This window comes from Podarcis bocagei (assembly GCF_964188305.1).
Source record: "Podarcis bocagei genome assembly, chromosome: Z".
NCBI lineage: Eukaryota > Metazoa > Chordata > Lepidosauria > Squamata > Lacertidae > Podarcis > Podarcis bocagei.
Window position 1 is genome coordinate 26,545,610 of NC_138140.1, and position 15,737 is coordinate 26,561,346.

The following is a 15,737-nucleotide window of genomic DNA, read 5'->3' on the forward strand; positions in this document are numbered from 1 at the left end:
AATCATTCTCCCAGCAGACAAAGGTAATGCCACTGTTGTGATGAACACATCGGACTACCAAGCAAAACTATCAAATCTACTCCAAGACCCCACCTACCAACCTATAAAAACAGATCCCACCACCTATCTGGAAAAAACCACCAAATCCAAAATAAAAGCCTCTCCTATCAGTGAAGAAATCCAGCTAAGAATCATCCCCAGAGAAAAATCATCCAGATGCCCCAAACTCTACGGTCTCCCCAAGATACACAAAGAAGGAACACCACTCAGACCAATAGTCAGCTCCATAGGCTCACCTCTACAAAATCTCGCTAAATTTCTCGCTAAGCAACTTCAGCCCTATGCAGAATCTATCGCTTCACACGTTACAAACTCCTTCCAGTTCATAGAAACAATAAAGAAGCAAAACCTACATCCCGACGACCTACTTGTGAGCTTCGATGTTGTATCTCTCTTCACACAAGTGCCCATTAATGAAGCCTTGACAGCCATTCAAAACAAATACAATCCCCCCGAATACATCCTGGACCTGACCAACCACTGCCTAACCAACACGTACTTCATCCACAATGGACAAAGATACAAACAGATAGAAGGAGCACCTATGGGATCACCCCTCTCACCGGTCATCGCAAATCTGTACATGGAACACTTTGAAACCAATGCTTTAGACAAGTCAGAACACAAACCCAAACTTTGGCTCAGGTATGTTGACGACACCTTTGTAATTTGGCCACACGGGAAGAAAAAACTAGATAGCTTCCTCACACATCTCAACAGCCTACACCCCAAAATACAATTCACTATGGAAATAGAAGCCAACAACCAACTTCCCTTCCTTGACGTCCTAATCTACAAAAAACCTGATGGCTCCCTAGGACACACTATCTACCGGAAAAAAACACACACCAACCGCTACTTACATGCACAATCACACCACCACCCTGCACAAATAAACTCCGTAGCCAAGACTCTCATCTCCAGAACCAAACGCCTGGCTGACAAAGACCACTTGACAACTGAGTTACAGAATCTTTCAAATGTGTTAATCGCCAACGGATACCAGCAAAACAGGGTTACGAAGCTAATCCAAAAAGAAAGACCCCCCGAAAACCAAGACACAGAAGAAAACAATGGCATGGCCCTCCTTCCTTATATCAAGGGCACTACAGATAAAATTAGCAAAATCCTCCATAAACACAATATCAAAACAGCCTTTTGCACCAACCAAAAAATAGCCAATATCCTCAGAAACCCCAAAGATAAAATCCAGTTAGAAAACCAAGGGGTCTATGAAATACCCTGCAAAGTCTGCCCAGCCACGTACATTGGACAAACAAACAGACGAATAAATGCACGTATCGCAGAACACAAGAATGCCGTCAAAAAAGAAGAAAAAACTTCCTCTCTTTACCAACACATGAAAGAAACAGGACACGAAATTAATTTTTCAGATTCCAAATTGCTCTTTAACATGGAACACCACCACAAGAGAATAATCATGGAAGCCATCGAGATAGAGAAACACCCTCACAACATGAACAAGCGTGACGATACGTCCCGCCTGCCAGACATCTGGAAAATAGCCCTCCCCACAAAAACCGACACCAGAACCAGAGGCACACAGAACGCCATCTCCAATCAACCACACCAGACCCAAACCCAGACCCTCTCCACAGATAAATTACAGACACCATCCAGTAGCCAAACCATAGTGGCACCTCCGGATGCTGCACCCCCCTGCAATCCCTACACAGATCTGGCTGGCACAGGGCACAAAACCACAGCTCGCCCCTATACACGAAGCCAAGCCAGAGCACAACTAAGTGCAGTACAGCCATCTTCTCAGAAAAAAACTCTTCACAAGCTCAAGAGGTCAAGACACGAAAGCTTTAGCAACTAATCCACACCTAATGACCCTCCTAAGTGGTACTCAGAATATCACTCAAGAAATCACTCAAGATATCCCTCAAGTAATTAATGAACAAAAGAAGAAAAGACACACTAACCTGGGAACTTCCTCTCTGCCCAGAACGTTGGAGGCTATACACCACACCCCCTCAACAGTATTTATAGGAACTCAAACACTGAGATCCTGCTCTGTTCCAGTAACAAGAAGCCGAAAGCACCAGCCTGAAGATGACGAGTGAGACCTCGTCGAAACGTCGCCTAGACACCCCAACTCTTACACGGGAAGACACCCGAAGACACCAAAACCTGCATATATATATATATTAATCTACGAAATCTACGAAAGCAAATATATATATATATATATATATATATATATATATATATTTGCTTTCGTAGATTTTCACGGGTACAGGAATGCAGGTTTTGGTGTCTTCGGGTGTCTTCCCGTGTAAGAGTTGGGGTGTCTAGGCGACGTTTCGACGAGGTCTCACTCGTCATCTTCAGGCTGGTGCTTTCGGCTTCTTGTTACTGGAACAGAGCAAGATCTCAGTGTTTGAGTTCCTATAAATACTGTTGAGGGGGTGTGGTGTATAGCCTCCAACGTTCTGGGCAGAGAGGAAGTTCCCAGGTAAGTGTGCCTTTTCTTCTGTTGAGGGGGTGTGGTGTATAACCTGGGAACTTCCTCTCTGCCCAGAACGTTGGAGGCTATACACCACACCCCCTCAACAGTATTTATAGGAACTCAAACACTGAGATCTTGCTCTGTTCCAGTAACAAGAAGCCGAAAGCACCAGCCTGAAGATGACGAGTGAGACCTCGTCGAAACGTCGCCTAGACACCCCAACTCTTACACGGGAAGACACCCGAAGACACCAAAACCTGCATATATATATATATATATATATATATATATATATATATATATATGAAACCAATATTATAAGAGGGGGATAGCTAACTTGGTGTCCTCCAGATGGAGTATGGATCTTCCCATGGAACCTATTCTAGAGATATAAGGGTTACTACAGAGAAGACCCTTCCCCTGGCACTGCTGGGGAAAAGCAATCTAGGATGCTGAGTGCACTTGCCCCTGGAGAACTGACTTCACCACCCACATAGTGCAAGAGAGTGTGGGTAGAGACAAATGATGAGGATAGGATTCCCCCAAGGAGGGTGTGGCTTGGAGGAGCGAATCAGCAATATTTATATATTTCATTTATTATTTTTATTTAGACAATTCCTATTTCACTTAATGTACAGATGTCTTTAACTAAACCAACAACAAAAGTTACGGAAATGCACAGCAAAACCTTTAATACAAGTTACTGATATCAGTTCCTTCTCATTCTGACACACCTCCTTACTCCACCCTTTTGGCTCTCACACAGGGCCCAAACAAGCTCACAAATCAACCCCAAAACCTCACAACCAAGAGGGTTTCTGGAATCTGCTTACATCACCATACTACTTGACTTTGTGAGCAGCCACTAAGACTGATGAAGCTTGAGCTGTGAACCAGGATGGACTTGTCCTAAACCAGGGGTAGCCAATGTAGTGCCCTTCACATCCAATGGACTACAACATCCATTGGTCATGCTGCTAGGGTTTATGAGAGTCCTTGTCCAGAACACGTGGAGCACATCAGGTTAGCTGTTCTTGCTGCAATTGAGTATGAGAAAGGAAAACATTGAAATAATTCCTATCATAATCACATATATCAAAAGTCCTATTGATTCCGACTCAGATTTGAATGACAGCTAAAACTTCCATTACCCCCGTCCAAGGTATAATCCTGCTCCAATAACCTATGAATGGAATCCATTGTTTTGACAAAGTCTCAGATGAATAGCTCTCAACTTCCTATACATGTTAGAAATAAGCCTGTTTACGCATCAGCATAGTTTTTGAATTCTTACATTTCCAAGTTTCCATTCACGCCAGATGTTCTTGTTTCTAGTAGTTAGCTAGCGATGTCCTATGTCCTACAACAAATTAGCCATTAGCTATCTGTGTTCTGCAGCAACACAGTGATTTGAATATACAAATGAAATAACTGGGCACCATCTCACAGTTAATATGAGGTGATAAAATATCCTCATAATATTTTTGAGCAGCTGGAAATTTCTTGGACCACAGTCTAAAGACTCAGTTCATTTTTTTTATAACATGCCAACATGAATGTTGTTGCTCTATAGCTCCCATCAGCTCAGACAGCATGGCTATGGCCAGGGGTTACGGAACATATAGTCTAGCAGCATCTAGTGGCACCATATTGGCTGTCCTGGTTTATATGACCAATATAGACCATTTATGTTCTACATTTTCTGGAATGTAATGGGTATACAGAATAATATATACAGCCTCTGGCTTCTTCAGCAGCCTGCCTCATTGCTGCCTCTTGGCCCTCTCCTCTGCAGCCTCCTCTTCTGCCTCTGGTTCTGGACTGCTCTCTGCTCCAGCTTCTTCCTGCTCACTAAACCCTGTTACCTTTTCAGCTTCTGACATCTTCTGCTTCCTCGTCCCCCTCTGACCACTCATCCCACCACCAACTCCTTGGCTCTGAGCTTTCTTCCCTTGGTGGTTGCCAGCTGGTGCCTCCCACCACTCTTGCATCCAGCCAGTCCATAGCAATATATCTGATCCATTTACTGCATGTTTGTTTTCTGATCTCTGGTCATTCCTGGTCCAGATGGAGGACCAGGTGAAGTCACTGCTATTCAAGGCTCATGTGTGAATGCACTCTAATTGCCTGTGCCCCAGAGCATCCTTATTCAACTGTGGGTCTCCAGAGGCTGTTGGATTAACAATGCTTATCACCCCTGGCTATTGGCTAAACTGTTTGAGGATTATGGGGATTGTAGTTCAACAATATCTGGGGGCACAGTGTTGAAGAACTTTGCTGCAGAACCCCTCAAGTAGAAACTAGGAGTTGTATTCAGCTACTCAGAGTAATAATAATAATAATAATAATTTATTATTTGTACCCCGCCCATCTGGCTGGGTTTCCCCAGACACTCTGGGCGGCTTCCATAGAAACCAAAAAACACTAAAATATCATACATTAAACTAAAATATCATACATTAAGTAGACCAGTGGGTAGGCTGGCCCTGCCTTTGGCATTCATACGGCACTTTTGAATGCTAACACTTTGTACAGTTTACAGTTTGCGCAATTTATTTTAGTAAATCAAATCTAGCAAGATCTAATGTTAGTTAGAACACACTCATTGAAGTAAATGTTGATTTCAATGGCTATACTCTGTGTATGACTAATGTTGGATCTCATCCATCAGCTCCATAATTCAGACATAAAGTTATGTCTAGAAGGCAGGACATTGTCAATGGCCACCTAGAGACTTTGTGGATGTGGTGCAGTGAGATTCAAACCAGGAGTTTCCATGATGGCTGCTTGTAACCATATTTTCTTTCATCGCCCTTTTCCAAACAAAGGAGTGGGGGTGGGGGAGAAGGAAATCTCAAGGAACAGGGCAGCTATATATATTTAGCCAGATTAAATTGCTCAGGGTAAACATTGACTCTCTGCTACTGCTTGGCGGACAGAGCGTTTCCTTCATTTAGGCCAAGTAATTGGATTCAAGGAACTAAATTTAACCTACCTTTTTATCTAAATGAATTTATTGATGGGAGGGAAATGGCTGCAATTCCAGTGCCTCAGTCACTGGCCATGCCTGAAGTCATTAAGCAATGAGGGCTTCACAAAACCGCCTTTTCCCTCTGCCCAGCGAAAAGTGATGTAATCAGGGACAGCATCATCACTGAGGCCCATTAGTGTCTCAACAAGCATCAGATTATCTTATGTGAGGCTCCAACAAGGCACTAGCTGGGTTCACCCTGGTGGCCCCAGGGCTGACTCTGACTCTGATATTTGACTCTAGAAAAAAAAATGCATTTGCAGCCCCCTTAACTGAGAAAATCATGGGAGTAAAGTAACAACAATTGTGAAAGTTATTTTCATGGGGAAATCATGAGGGAATCATGGGGGAACAGAAACACATACATGCAGAAAGTGTTGGGGAGTAGCGATGTTGTCCAATGCAATGTTGTAGTGCCATACCACCTCCACTGGTGTAAATGAAAATTAGCATGGCATGACAGTTTCTCGGCCCCAAAGCCACAGTTCTGTAACAAAGCAAAACTATTACAGTGGTACGTTGCTTCCACTGGTGGAGGAAGAGGAGTGCGGGGGGAGCGCACCACCCCCAGCAGCACGATCCTGGTGGGGTGCCATCACTGCTGCCCCCCTGCTAGCACTGGGCGCCACACCCCCACAGGCGATGTGCCATGCCCCTAGGATGCGCACCATGCCCCTGCGGCCAGTGCCCCCGCCCCCAGGATGCGCACCAGCCCCGCCTCTGCCTGCTCTCTGCCCCCTGGTGCCAGAGCATGAAGCTCTGCCACTGCTTGCTTCTCAACCGCCTTGGTTCTCAAACGCTGAAAACCCTGTAAAAGACAGGTCGGAGTCCTGACTGGTTACTCACGAGCAACCACCATTGCCATCTGACAATTAAGAAATGAGTAGACTAACTTATGGGAGGCAGGTCACTGGCTGCTACAACAGCAGGGCTGAGGAACCTGCTGGCTTCCAGTTGCTTTTGGGTGCCAGCTCCCATCAGCCTCAATGAGCATGGCCAGTGGTCAAGGATGATGGGTAATGTAGTACAGTAATAGCTGGATGGATTTCACATTCAGAGGTAGTATGCCTCTGAACACCAATTACTGGGCAGCAGCCATATCTTCAGGAGCACTTGACTTCATTATGCACATTATTTATTTAATATTAGTTGCAGTATTTTTATAGGTTTATTGAAACAGATTATGCTTGGATGTTGCTCTTGGCACTGAAAGCCATGTAATACACAAGGAGACCAATGAATGCTGCCAGCACCTCAGTGGAGACCCATGGTCCGCTCCAGGCACCTCGATGATCCACATCGACCGAAAAGAGGGGCTTTTCCTCGTCGCATCTCACTGGTCGCGATGGCGGGCGCCGGGCTGAGGCTGCTTTGTCTGGCTGCGGCTGTGGCGCTGCTGGTGCTGAGCGGGGTGCGAGCTGAAACCTGTACAGACCCAGTCATCTCTCCATCCTACTACACTACCTCAGATGCTGTTGCAGTAATTTTATATCCACAGCATTTATAGACCACTTTTCAGGTGGACCTCACAAAGTGGTTTACATAAGATTATTACAACAACGGGTATAATTTCAGGTTTTTTTTTAAAAAAAATAATAAGTTGCAATAGAATGGAAAGGATAACATGTTTGTTTAGAACAAAAGCTGATATTGCTTCTGCTTCTTCTCCTCTCCCCCAGGGCCACTGCTCTCATTAGGCCAACTGGGCAGCAGCCTAGGATGCAGACCTTTGAGGAGCACAGTTTTATACAGATTAGTTTTTCTTTTACAGTATCTTATAAATTTCCAATAATATTTTACTTTTATTATTATATTTTATATTAATGCTTTGAAACCACAGAGATACCATTTTGGTATGTGATGCTTTAATAAAGGTCTTTGATGACACAAGCCTAAAAGGTTTAGCTGGGAATACTTCCCAAACTGAAGCTAAGGCCCTTTGCTGATGAAATTTGTAAGTTCAAGTTTGTGGTATCCCTTGTTATATGGTACAACCTCCCTTTGGAAGTCAATCTTACAAGCAAGCTACTACAGAATAAGGAAACTGATTTATATTCAGCTACAAGCCAATTGGAAGTGACCAATTGGAAGTGACCTTGTGGGCTGCAGGTGTGTTGGGGGTTTTGATAGATGCTACTGCAAAGGAGCTCGAAATTCTATCAGACTTTGGGACAGAACAAGTTAGAAAACAGAGAAAGAAACAGCAGTTTGAGAATGAGGCCCAAGAAGACGCACCACAAGCTCCAAAGCCACAATTCGATATAAGTTTCTACGATGCTGTCTTAGTCATGGGCCATACAATCTGTTCAAGAGAGAGTCCAACAGCTACAATGTAATTTGGCTCCTGCATGATATATAGAGTATCAACAACAACAAATCTACTGAATATATACAGTACTTAAGGCCTGCAAGAATTTAGGAAAACCATTGATGCACAGTGGGAAATAGGATATTGATGCTGAACATCTGTGCTGTGAAGTTACAGCAATAGCTTGAAGACTGACATAGTCTCTGCTACCACAAGGAAAATTTCTCCTCATGCTACAGGAACCCTGCAACATGCAGGGGTTAACGTTCTGGGGAACAAAATCATGTATTGTCAAAACAGATTGGCTGCAATGGTGGATGGGATTGCCAAAGTCTTTCCCCCTTGATGCCCCTCCAATGCCCCCTTTTTACTTCTTCTTCTTTTTTAACTTTCCCCCCCAAGCACGGAAAGCTGAATGCACACAAGCTAAATGCATGTAGGTTGTGAGCTTACGGTTCAACAAAAACTCATGTATAATTTGCCTAATGTTTCTGTTCCTCTAAGGATCTTTCTCACACTTCCAGTGTCAGTGACAAGTATTGAATACAGTTTCTCAGAACTCAAACTTATAGAAACTCACATATGCTCAACTGTGTAGTAAAAGAGACTTGCTGGCTTGGCAAATATATTAGGGTTGCCATATTTCAAAAAGTGAAGCAATCCGGACACAAAATCTACACTTCGGACGTGCCATACATCCACCCAGATGCTGTTTAGGAGGGCTGAATACCAGCTATGTCCCGGAAATTCTAGATGTATGGCAACCCTAAACAATATCAATTGAACATGCCAGAGCATCAGCACTTGGCTTGAAGGAATTGGTGACCAAATTTCCAAAGAAAAAGGCATGCAAATTGCAATTCTGGTGTGTCTGAAATTGAAACTTTTAAGAGCCTTGAATAATTAACAAGATGATTAAAAGTGATTTGTGTGCTAAAACATTTTCTTTTGTATTCGAGAAAGATAATCCAAGATTGTTTAATTATGTATACTTGGAATTGAAATTTAGACGTCTGTTTTTGAAAATTGAAGTTAGCATTTTGGGGGTGGGGTACAAGTAGTTAGCATCGCCTGGTCAGCTGTGCCTGTGACCATTCAGAAGCAAGCAAGGTGACATCATTCACACTTGTAAACAGGGCCTGTCTTGATAGACATTAAGGGGAGGCAGCAAAGGTGGATTTAGGGGTGTCCCCACCCCAGTTCAGTTGCACTGAGAGGTTGCACCGCAGGGGATACCACAACTATTATTTAGGCTGAAGCAACAGAGGTTGGGGGCACCGCATAGGCACTGTTGAAATTGAGACCTCAAGGTCCACCACTGGAGGTGGGTCCACAATGAAGGCTGGAGCCAATTGAAAGTACACTGGACTGCCCATAGAATAGCCCAGCCTCTTTTCCCCAGATGCATTTGCAATTCCTATTCGCTCCCATGTACCCAAACAAAGACATGGTATGGGGGTTCCTGAACAGCTGTTGGGACTGAGTAACCATTTCCCTCCCACTTCAGCACACCGTTGGGCAAGACACTTGTGGTTTTTCTGCCTGCAACAGACAGTGTATGGGGTACAGGTTTATTTCTTCAGAGATTTGCAATTAATTCAGTGCAATTAGTAGGTCACAAGTGGATTTGCCAGATCATGTAAAACATGATGTAAAAGTAAGGAATTTGGTTGTTCTTATTATTATTTTATTATTCCTGTATTGCAGGCTGTTGGACCAGATGATGAGTAGGCAAACTAAGGCCCGGGGGGCCGGATCCAGCCCAATCACCTTCTAAATCCAGTTGGTCCAGGAATCAGCGTGTTTTTACATGAGTAGAATGTGTGCTTTTATTTAAAATGCATCTCTGGGTTATTTGTGGGGCATAGGAATTCTTTTTTTTTTTTTTTTTAATAAAATTTTTATTGGTTTTACAGAATTTTTAAGAAAAACAGACAAACATGTGGGGCATAGGAATTCATCCATTTATTTTTTTTCAAAATATAGTCCAGCCCCCCCCCCACAAGGTCTCATGGAAAGTGGACCGGCCCCCTGCTGAAAAAGATTGCTGACCCCTGGACCCTGGAGTTGTAGGGGCCCTTACAACTGGACCCCTGGAGTTGTAGGGGTCCTTACAACTCTACAATTTTATGAATCTATTATTCTAGCCCATGTTTTAAGGTATATACTCAAAGCAGACTTCAAGAAATCAGTACAGCAGCTGCCCCAACCTGTTGCCCTTCAGATGTTTTGGACTACATCCCCCATCAGCTCCAGCCAGCATGGTGGTGCTGGTTGAGGCTGAGGCTACAGTGCAACATTAAAATTTAGGATGACAGTAAAAAACTAAACATCAAAAACAATAAAATAACAGGAGGAACTAAAGCGGTTATTAAATAAAACAAGCATAAATCTGGCTGAATCCAGGTCTTCTTGAATGTTTCCCCAAAGTTTAACATGTGAATTTCCCTGAAGAGGCCATTCCAGAGATACAGAGGCTACCACAGAGAAGGCCCTGTTCTTGGAACTCAATGCTGGACATGAAGGCCTGGAGCGGGGCAGGTGGAAGCAGTGAATGGAGGACTTACCTTAGCAACCATGCAATGCCACAGGGTCTAAGTCATGAGTAGGCAAACTAAGGCTCGGGGTACAGATCTGGCCTAATCACCTTCTAAATCCGGTCTGCAGACGGTCCAGGAATCAGCATGTTTTTACATGAGTAGAATGTGTGATTTTATTTAAAATGCATCTCTGGGTTATTTGTGGGGCATAGGAATTCACTCATTCTCCCCCCTTCAAAATATAGTCTGGCCCCCCACATGGTCTGAGGGATAGTGGACTGGCCCCCTGCTGAAAAAGTTTGCTGACCTCTGGTCTAAGTGGAAGTAAGTAAGGAGGGCAAGCTTATCTCAATGAGGTGTGGCTTAGAGGAGCTGATAGTAAGGGATTGAACTCAGAAACAGGGATGGGTTGTCCTAAAACAGGGGTCGTCAATATTGGTACCCTTCAGAAATTGTGGACTCCCACACCAATCATTCCTGACTATTGGCTATGCTCGCTAAAGCTGATGGGAGTCACAGTCTAATATCACTAGATTGGGCACCCTGTTGGCTGCTATGCCTGCTCTAAAAGGTGCTGCTGTTGGCAGGTGCCTAAGGCATGCCTTTGCAACCTAAATAGTTACCCGTACTGTGGGCTTGGGGCTGCTTTTAATCAGGGGAGGCCATCCCATTGCAGATCTATTGTTTATAATGGATGAAGTTGTGGTCTTTAAAAATCATTCCAACAAAGTGCCTCCTTGTTCCCAGCCTTGTGGGCAGATTCTGTTCATGAGTGTGGCTGGGGAGTGTCAGCTTATGCCATCATTTGCTCACAACCTCCCCCTCCTAGTCCACAAGGCATGTGTGATTTTCAACAGGAATCAGAAATTCAGCTTACAAGACTTAACACCTTCATTGCATCTGCAGATTCGTAGCACTGTGGCATAAATCAAATGTTGGCTGATTCCAGCTGGGTCTGGAAGGTCATTAGGACAAGTAGAGACAATGGGAGGTTTGCCTTGGAACATAGTGAACAATGCAGTCAAGATGTAGCTCACTCAGCCCTCTTCATCTGCTTAAGGAAATGAAATCTGGAATCATGCTCTCTTTCCTCTGTTAAGTTTGGAGAGGGAGAATTTTAGAGAGTCAATCCATCATGAGCAGCAAGCCCACTGACACAAAAATACTTTGCAGAAGGGGGCTGTGTGTGTGTGTGTGTGTGTGTGTGTGTGTGTGTGTGTGTGTGTGTGTGTGACTCAAGGCACTAGGACCTAGGAGGAGTCCTAGCCAAACTGGCAGGAATTTCTTGCTTGGAGCTCAGACAACAAAGACAGAGTGTGGCTGGGTTTCTCTCTCTTAGCATCTCCACCCTGCGAGCTGAAAAACCGGTGAGTAGAGCTTACGCTTTCCCAGGCAGAAAGTAACAGATGCCAGATGCACAAGAGAGGGAGAAAGAAAGACCTCGCATTGCAAGTGAACAATGCCTCCCAACAAAAATCTCTTGACTGCAAAAGTTGTGCTGAGATTGCATTGTTTTCAGAACATCGTTTCTAGACCTGTGAGAGTCTTTAAGTGCTGGCAGGGGGAAGCATTTTCTTAAACTTGGAGAAAGGAAGATAGGCTAGTGGGAATGGAAACTCCTTTTGCTACCCAACAGTGACAATAGGGTCAGAGACAGGTCACTGGCACGGAAGAGAATGAATGAAGGGACAGGGCTTGGCTAGCCGGATGAGAGGCAGAAGGAAAGCAACAGATTTTTCCAGGATTTGTACCTGATTGCTGAGTCTAGGGCTTTAATCCCATTTCTGTTGTGTGAATCTGTGATGAGAAGATGTGAGCTGCATGTTAATAGCCCTGCATAGCCAAATGGTAGCGGTATAAGGTTTCCAGTCACCCAGAGCTTTCTTTCTGGTTTGGAGTTTTCCATTGCAAGAGGATACACTCTCTTGTGTCTTAGTTCATGCTCGGGATTATTTCTGTCATTCCTCCGCCCGCCCCCCTCTCCGCTCCGCTGCAGAAATTCAATTGACTCTCTTGTCCGCTCCCTCTTCCTATAGTAGTACTACGCCGCAGCCTCTGAACAATGAAAGGTGCGCTTGTAGTGGTGTGATGCACATACCTTCAGCAATTAAAAAATGCTTCATTAAGAGGGAAGGCGTGTGGGGGAGGGGATAAAAAACCCCTCTTCCTGATTAGATGATGCAGCAGATTAACTGTGCAGGGGGAAATCTTGCAATTTAACATAAACTTATTCCAATGCCATTTGAATGTCAGGGATTCCCACCCACTGCCTCCCAGATTCTAATATCTGAAACTGATAGCTAGATCAGAGGAGGTCTATGAAGGACTGGTCACAAAGAAGTCTGGATCCTAGCTAGATGTCTTCCTGGTCTATCAGCCATTTCAATTTATAGTCCCCCATTTGACATAGCCCTGTGATTCAGCTTGTCACCCCATCGGTGAATGGGCATGTTGAAAACCATGCAAGTGAAGCTGGTGGTTCAGTCTTTGGGATGCTTAATCCCTCAGGGTTGCTTAGTCTGTCACTTCCTTGTATCCACCTACCAGCCGAAGTTCTTTTTTCTGCCTTCAGTCTGCAGCCCCAACTACACTGCAGTGAACTTCTGTTCACTGGTCTTTAGTAGTTTGTGGATGGCTTGCATTCTGAAATGGCAACCCTGGACATTTCTGTCCCAGTCTCACCTACTAAGCCAGATATAGCAAGGGATCCTTAGAATCCCTGGGGCCAACTCCATGCAATTGGTTGCCTATTACTAAGTCTGCTCCATTGTATTGCCTAGAGTACACCCACCCTTCCCGGCACTTGAACCACACCCCCACATACAAGGAAGAAACCTTCTATGGTGTTACTCCAGGGGAAGTAAAACATAAGAGCAAAAGTGTGGGTTTCTTTCCACATCCAGGACCACCAATTGCCAGTTATTGGGTTGACTCACTTAATTCCTCCCTTTGCATCTTTCCCTTCTCCTGTTCCTCCTCTGCCTCAGCTTCACACCTCTAGGGCTCACCGAGCTATGGAACTTGATTTTGGACACTTTGACGAAAGAGATAAGGCGTCCAGAAACATGCGAGGCTCCCGTATGAATGGCCTGCCTAGCCCCACTCACAGTGCCCACTGTAGCTTCTACCGGACCAGGACCTTGCAAGCGCTGAGCAATGAGAAGAAAGCCAAGAAGGTGCGCTTCTACCGCAACGGGGACCGCTACTTCAAGGGGATTGTGTACGCTGTTTCCGGAGACCGCTTCCGAAGCTTTGACGCCTTGCTTGCTGACCTGACTCGGTCTCTGTCTGATAACATTAACCTGCCTCAGGGAGTTCGCTACATTTACACCATTGATGGCACCAGAAAGATTGGGAGCATGGATGAGCTGGAAGAAGGTAATTAGTAGGAAACAATGCTTGCTTGCTGGTGCAGGGAGGGCATGGGTGTGTGGAAGAGGCATGATCAGCTTAGAAAGCAACGCATAGGAGTCCCACTACTTTAGCCCTCATTAGAGGAGCATGGGTCATGATCCAGTATATGAATGGCAAGGGCCTGGTTCACAGGATTGTTAAAAGAAGCAGCATTTAATCCATGGGTTCTTTTTCATGAATGGCAATATAATTCATTCAGAACCTTGGGTATGGATCCTATGAAGCTGCCTTTATACCAGACTGTTGATCATCTGGCCCAATATCTGATGGGTGGTAGCTTTCCATGGTCTCAGGTGGATGTCTCCCTTCAGCCCCCCTTCCTGAGACCACTTCACAGAAGACTGGACACACATGCAAATCATGTGCTCAGTTCCTACAGGGACTGAGAAGAAAAACAGTGCCTATTAAAAGGAGCAGGAAGTTCTCCACTGGTTGTTTAATAAGGACTTTTCTCCCCATCATTTAAATGATGTTCTGGGCAGGGGGGTCCTCAATGCACAGTGTATTTGCATGATTTCTGTACAAATTGTGGGCATGTTTCTGTACTATGTCTGTGCTTGGGTGTGCTTGCATGTATATGCATTTGAAGTCGAGTTCATTTGGGGAAGGAGGGGGAAATGTGCCAGGTATTCAAATATGTACATAACAATTTGTATGTTGGTTTTGTCTTTTGTGGCTTTTGGGTATTATGTTCAGTCTGTCCATAGGGATGTCCTTCTGTGGGTCATTAGTGAGGTTGCCTGAGGGTGGTATGTGTACAGGGCAACTACCATCATATGGAGGGGCATTAAGGACCATGTATGTGTTTAGAGCATGTGTGCACATAAGTAGTCATACCCAGTATATTTGCAGGATGCATGTTCTTGGGCTGGAAATATTACTAGAAAGCATGGTGTTTGTGTTATGCCATTTGGAATTATGTCTGTCTGTGTGTTGATTTGGAGTGGAAAGGAGAAGGCTGTTCTGAGTATTCCCTCAGGACCATGTCTGCAATATCACTCTCCGTGCCGCCTTGTACCCAATGCATCAGTGCTTCTGCTTTGTATTAAAGGGGGTGTGCCCAGGATTTCTGTAGGAGCGAGTGTGAATAAGAATGTGTATCCATGTGGTTGGAGGATTTGTGGAAAGTACTATTCCACATGGGTGTGTCTGGGTGAAGCTGTGTCTCGGTAGGGTGTATGTGAACAATTTGCACTATGTTCTGCAAGGTATATGCATGCATTTATGTAACCATACATAGTTGTGCGGAGCATACAGGCATAGTTGTGCGGAGTCGCCGGTCTGTAAATGTGACTCAGTGTCTGCAGCATGCAAAGTCACCAACTCCAAATGCCCAAACCTCACATTGTGAGTCATGCAAAAAACCCAAAGTAGATTGCCTTAAAACTTGTAAGATCATTTAAGATGATTTAATAAAGCACATTGCTGATGTGATCTTTAGTTTATCATTTGTGCTAAAGGATGCTTTTTTATTGCTCCTCATTACTGCAACAATTTTTTTAAAAAATGTTTTATAATACAAGTTGAGCTTTCTCATGCTTCCAGTACCTGTGGCTTTACAAAACGTTTTTTCATGTGGGGTGGGGGGAACAAGGTTGGAGGGGGTGAAAACCACAGGATTTGCCATCCATGTGCCTCAGTGTGACTGCAGGGTGTGTCCCTTTGTTTGGGGCGACTGTGTTCAGTGTCTCTGTAAGGTGCATCTGTGGCAGCTCAGAAGGGAAGCTACATGGAGATGCCCCGGGGGAAGGTGTGTCTGCTGAATTGAGAGAGGTGTAGCAGATGTGGGTGTGGATCTGTCAATGGGGGCAGTTGGAGTATGAAAGGGGGCGGAGGAGGAATGTTTGCAGTGCTATGCCTGTTAAAAGGAGGCAGGAATGGATAGAGAGATGGACTAAAAGAGGGAAT

General features: G+C 44.6%; 1 protein-coding gene across 4 annotated transcripts in view; it reads left to right on the forward strand.

Annotated features, from left to right (window-relative positions):
* The first annotated feature begins 11,645 nt into the window (after positions 1–11,645).
* The window catches only part of LOC308578779 (neuronal migration protein doublecortin), a 121,318-nt gene continuing 117,226 nt past the window's right edge, over positions 11,646–15,737 (forward strand). For all 4 annotated transcript variants that reach the window (XM_081179336.1, XM_081179337.1, XM_081179338.1 and 1 more), the window contains exons 1-2: positions 11,646–11,782; positions 13,403–13,793. In XM_081179336.1, coding sequence (XP_081035462.1) covers positions 13,430–13,793 — 364 coding nt within the window. In that variant the 5' untranslated portion in view covers positions 11,646–11,782; positions 13,403–13,429. The remainder of the gene's footprint in view (positions 11,783–13,402; positions 13,794–15,737) is intronic.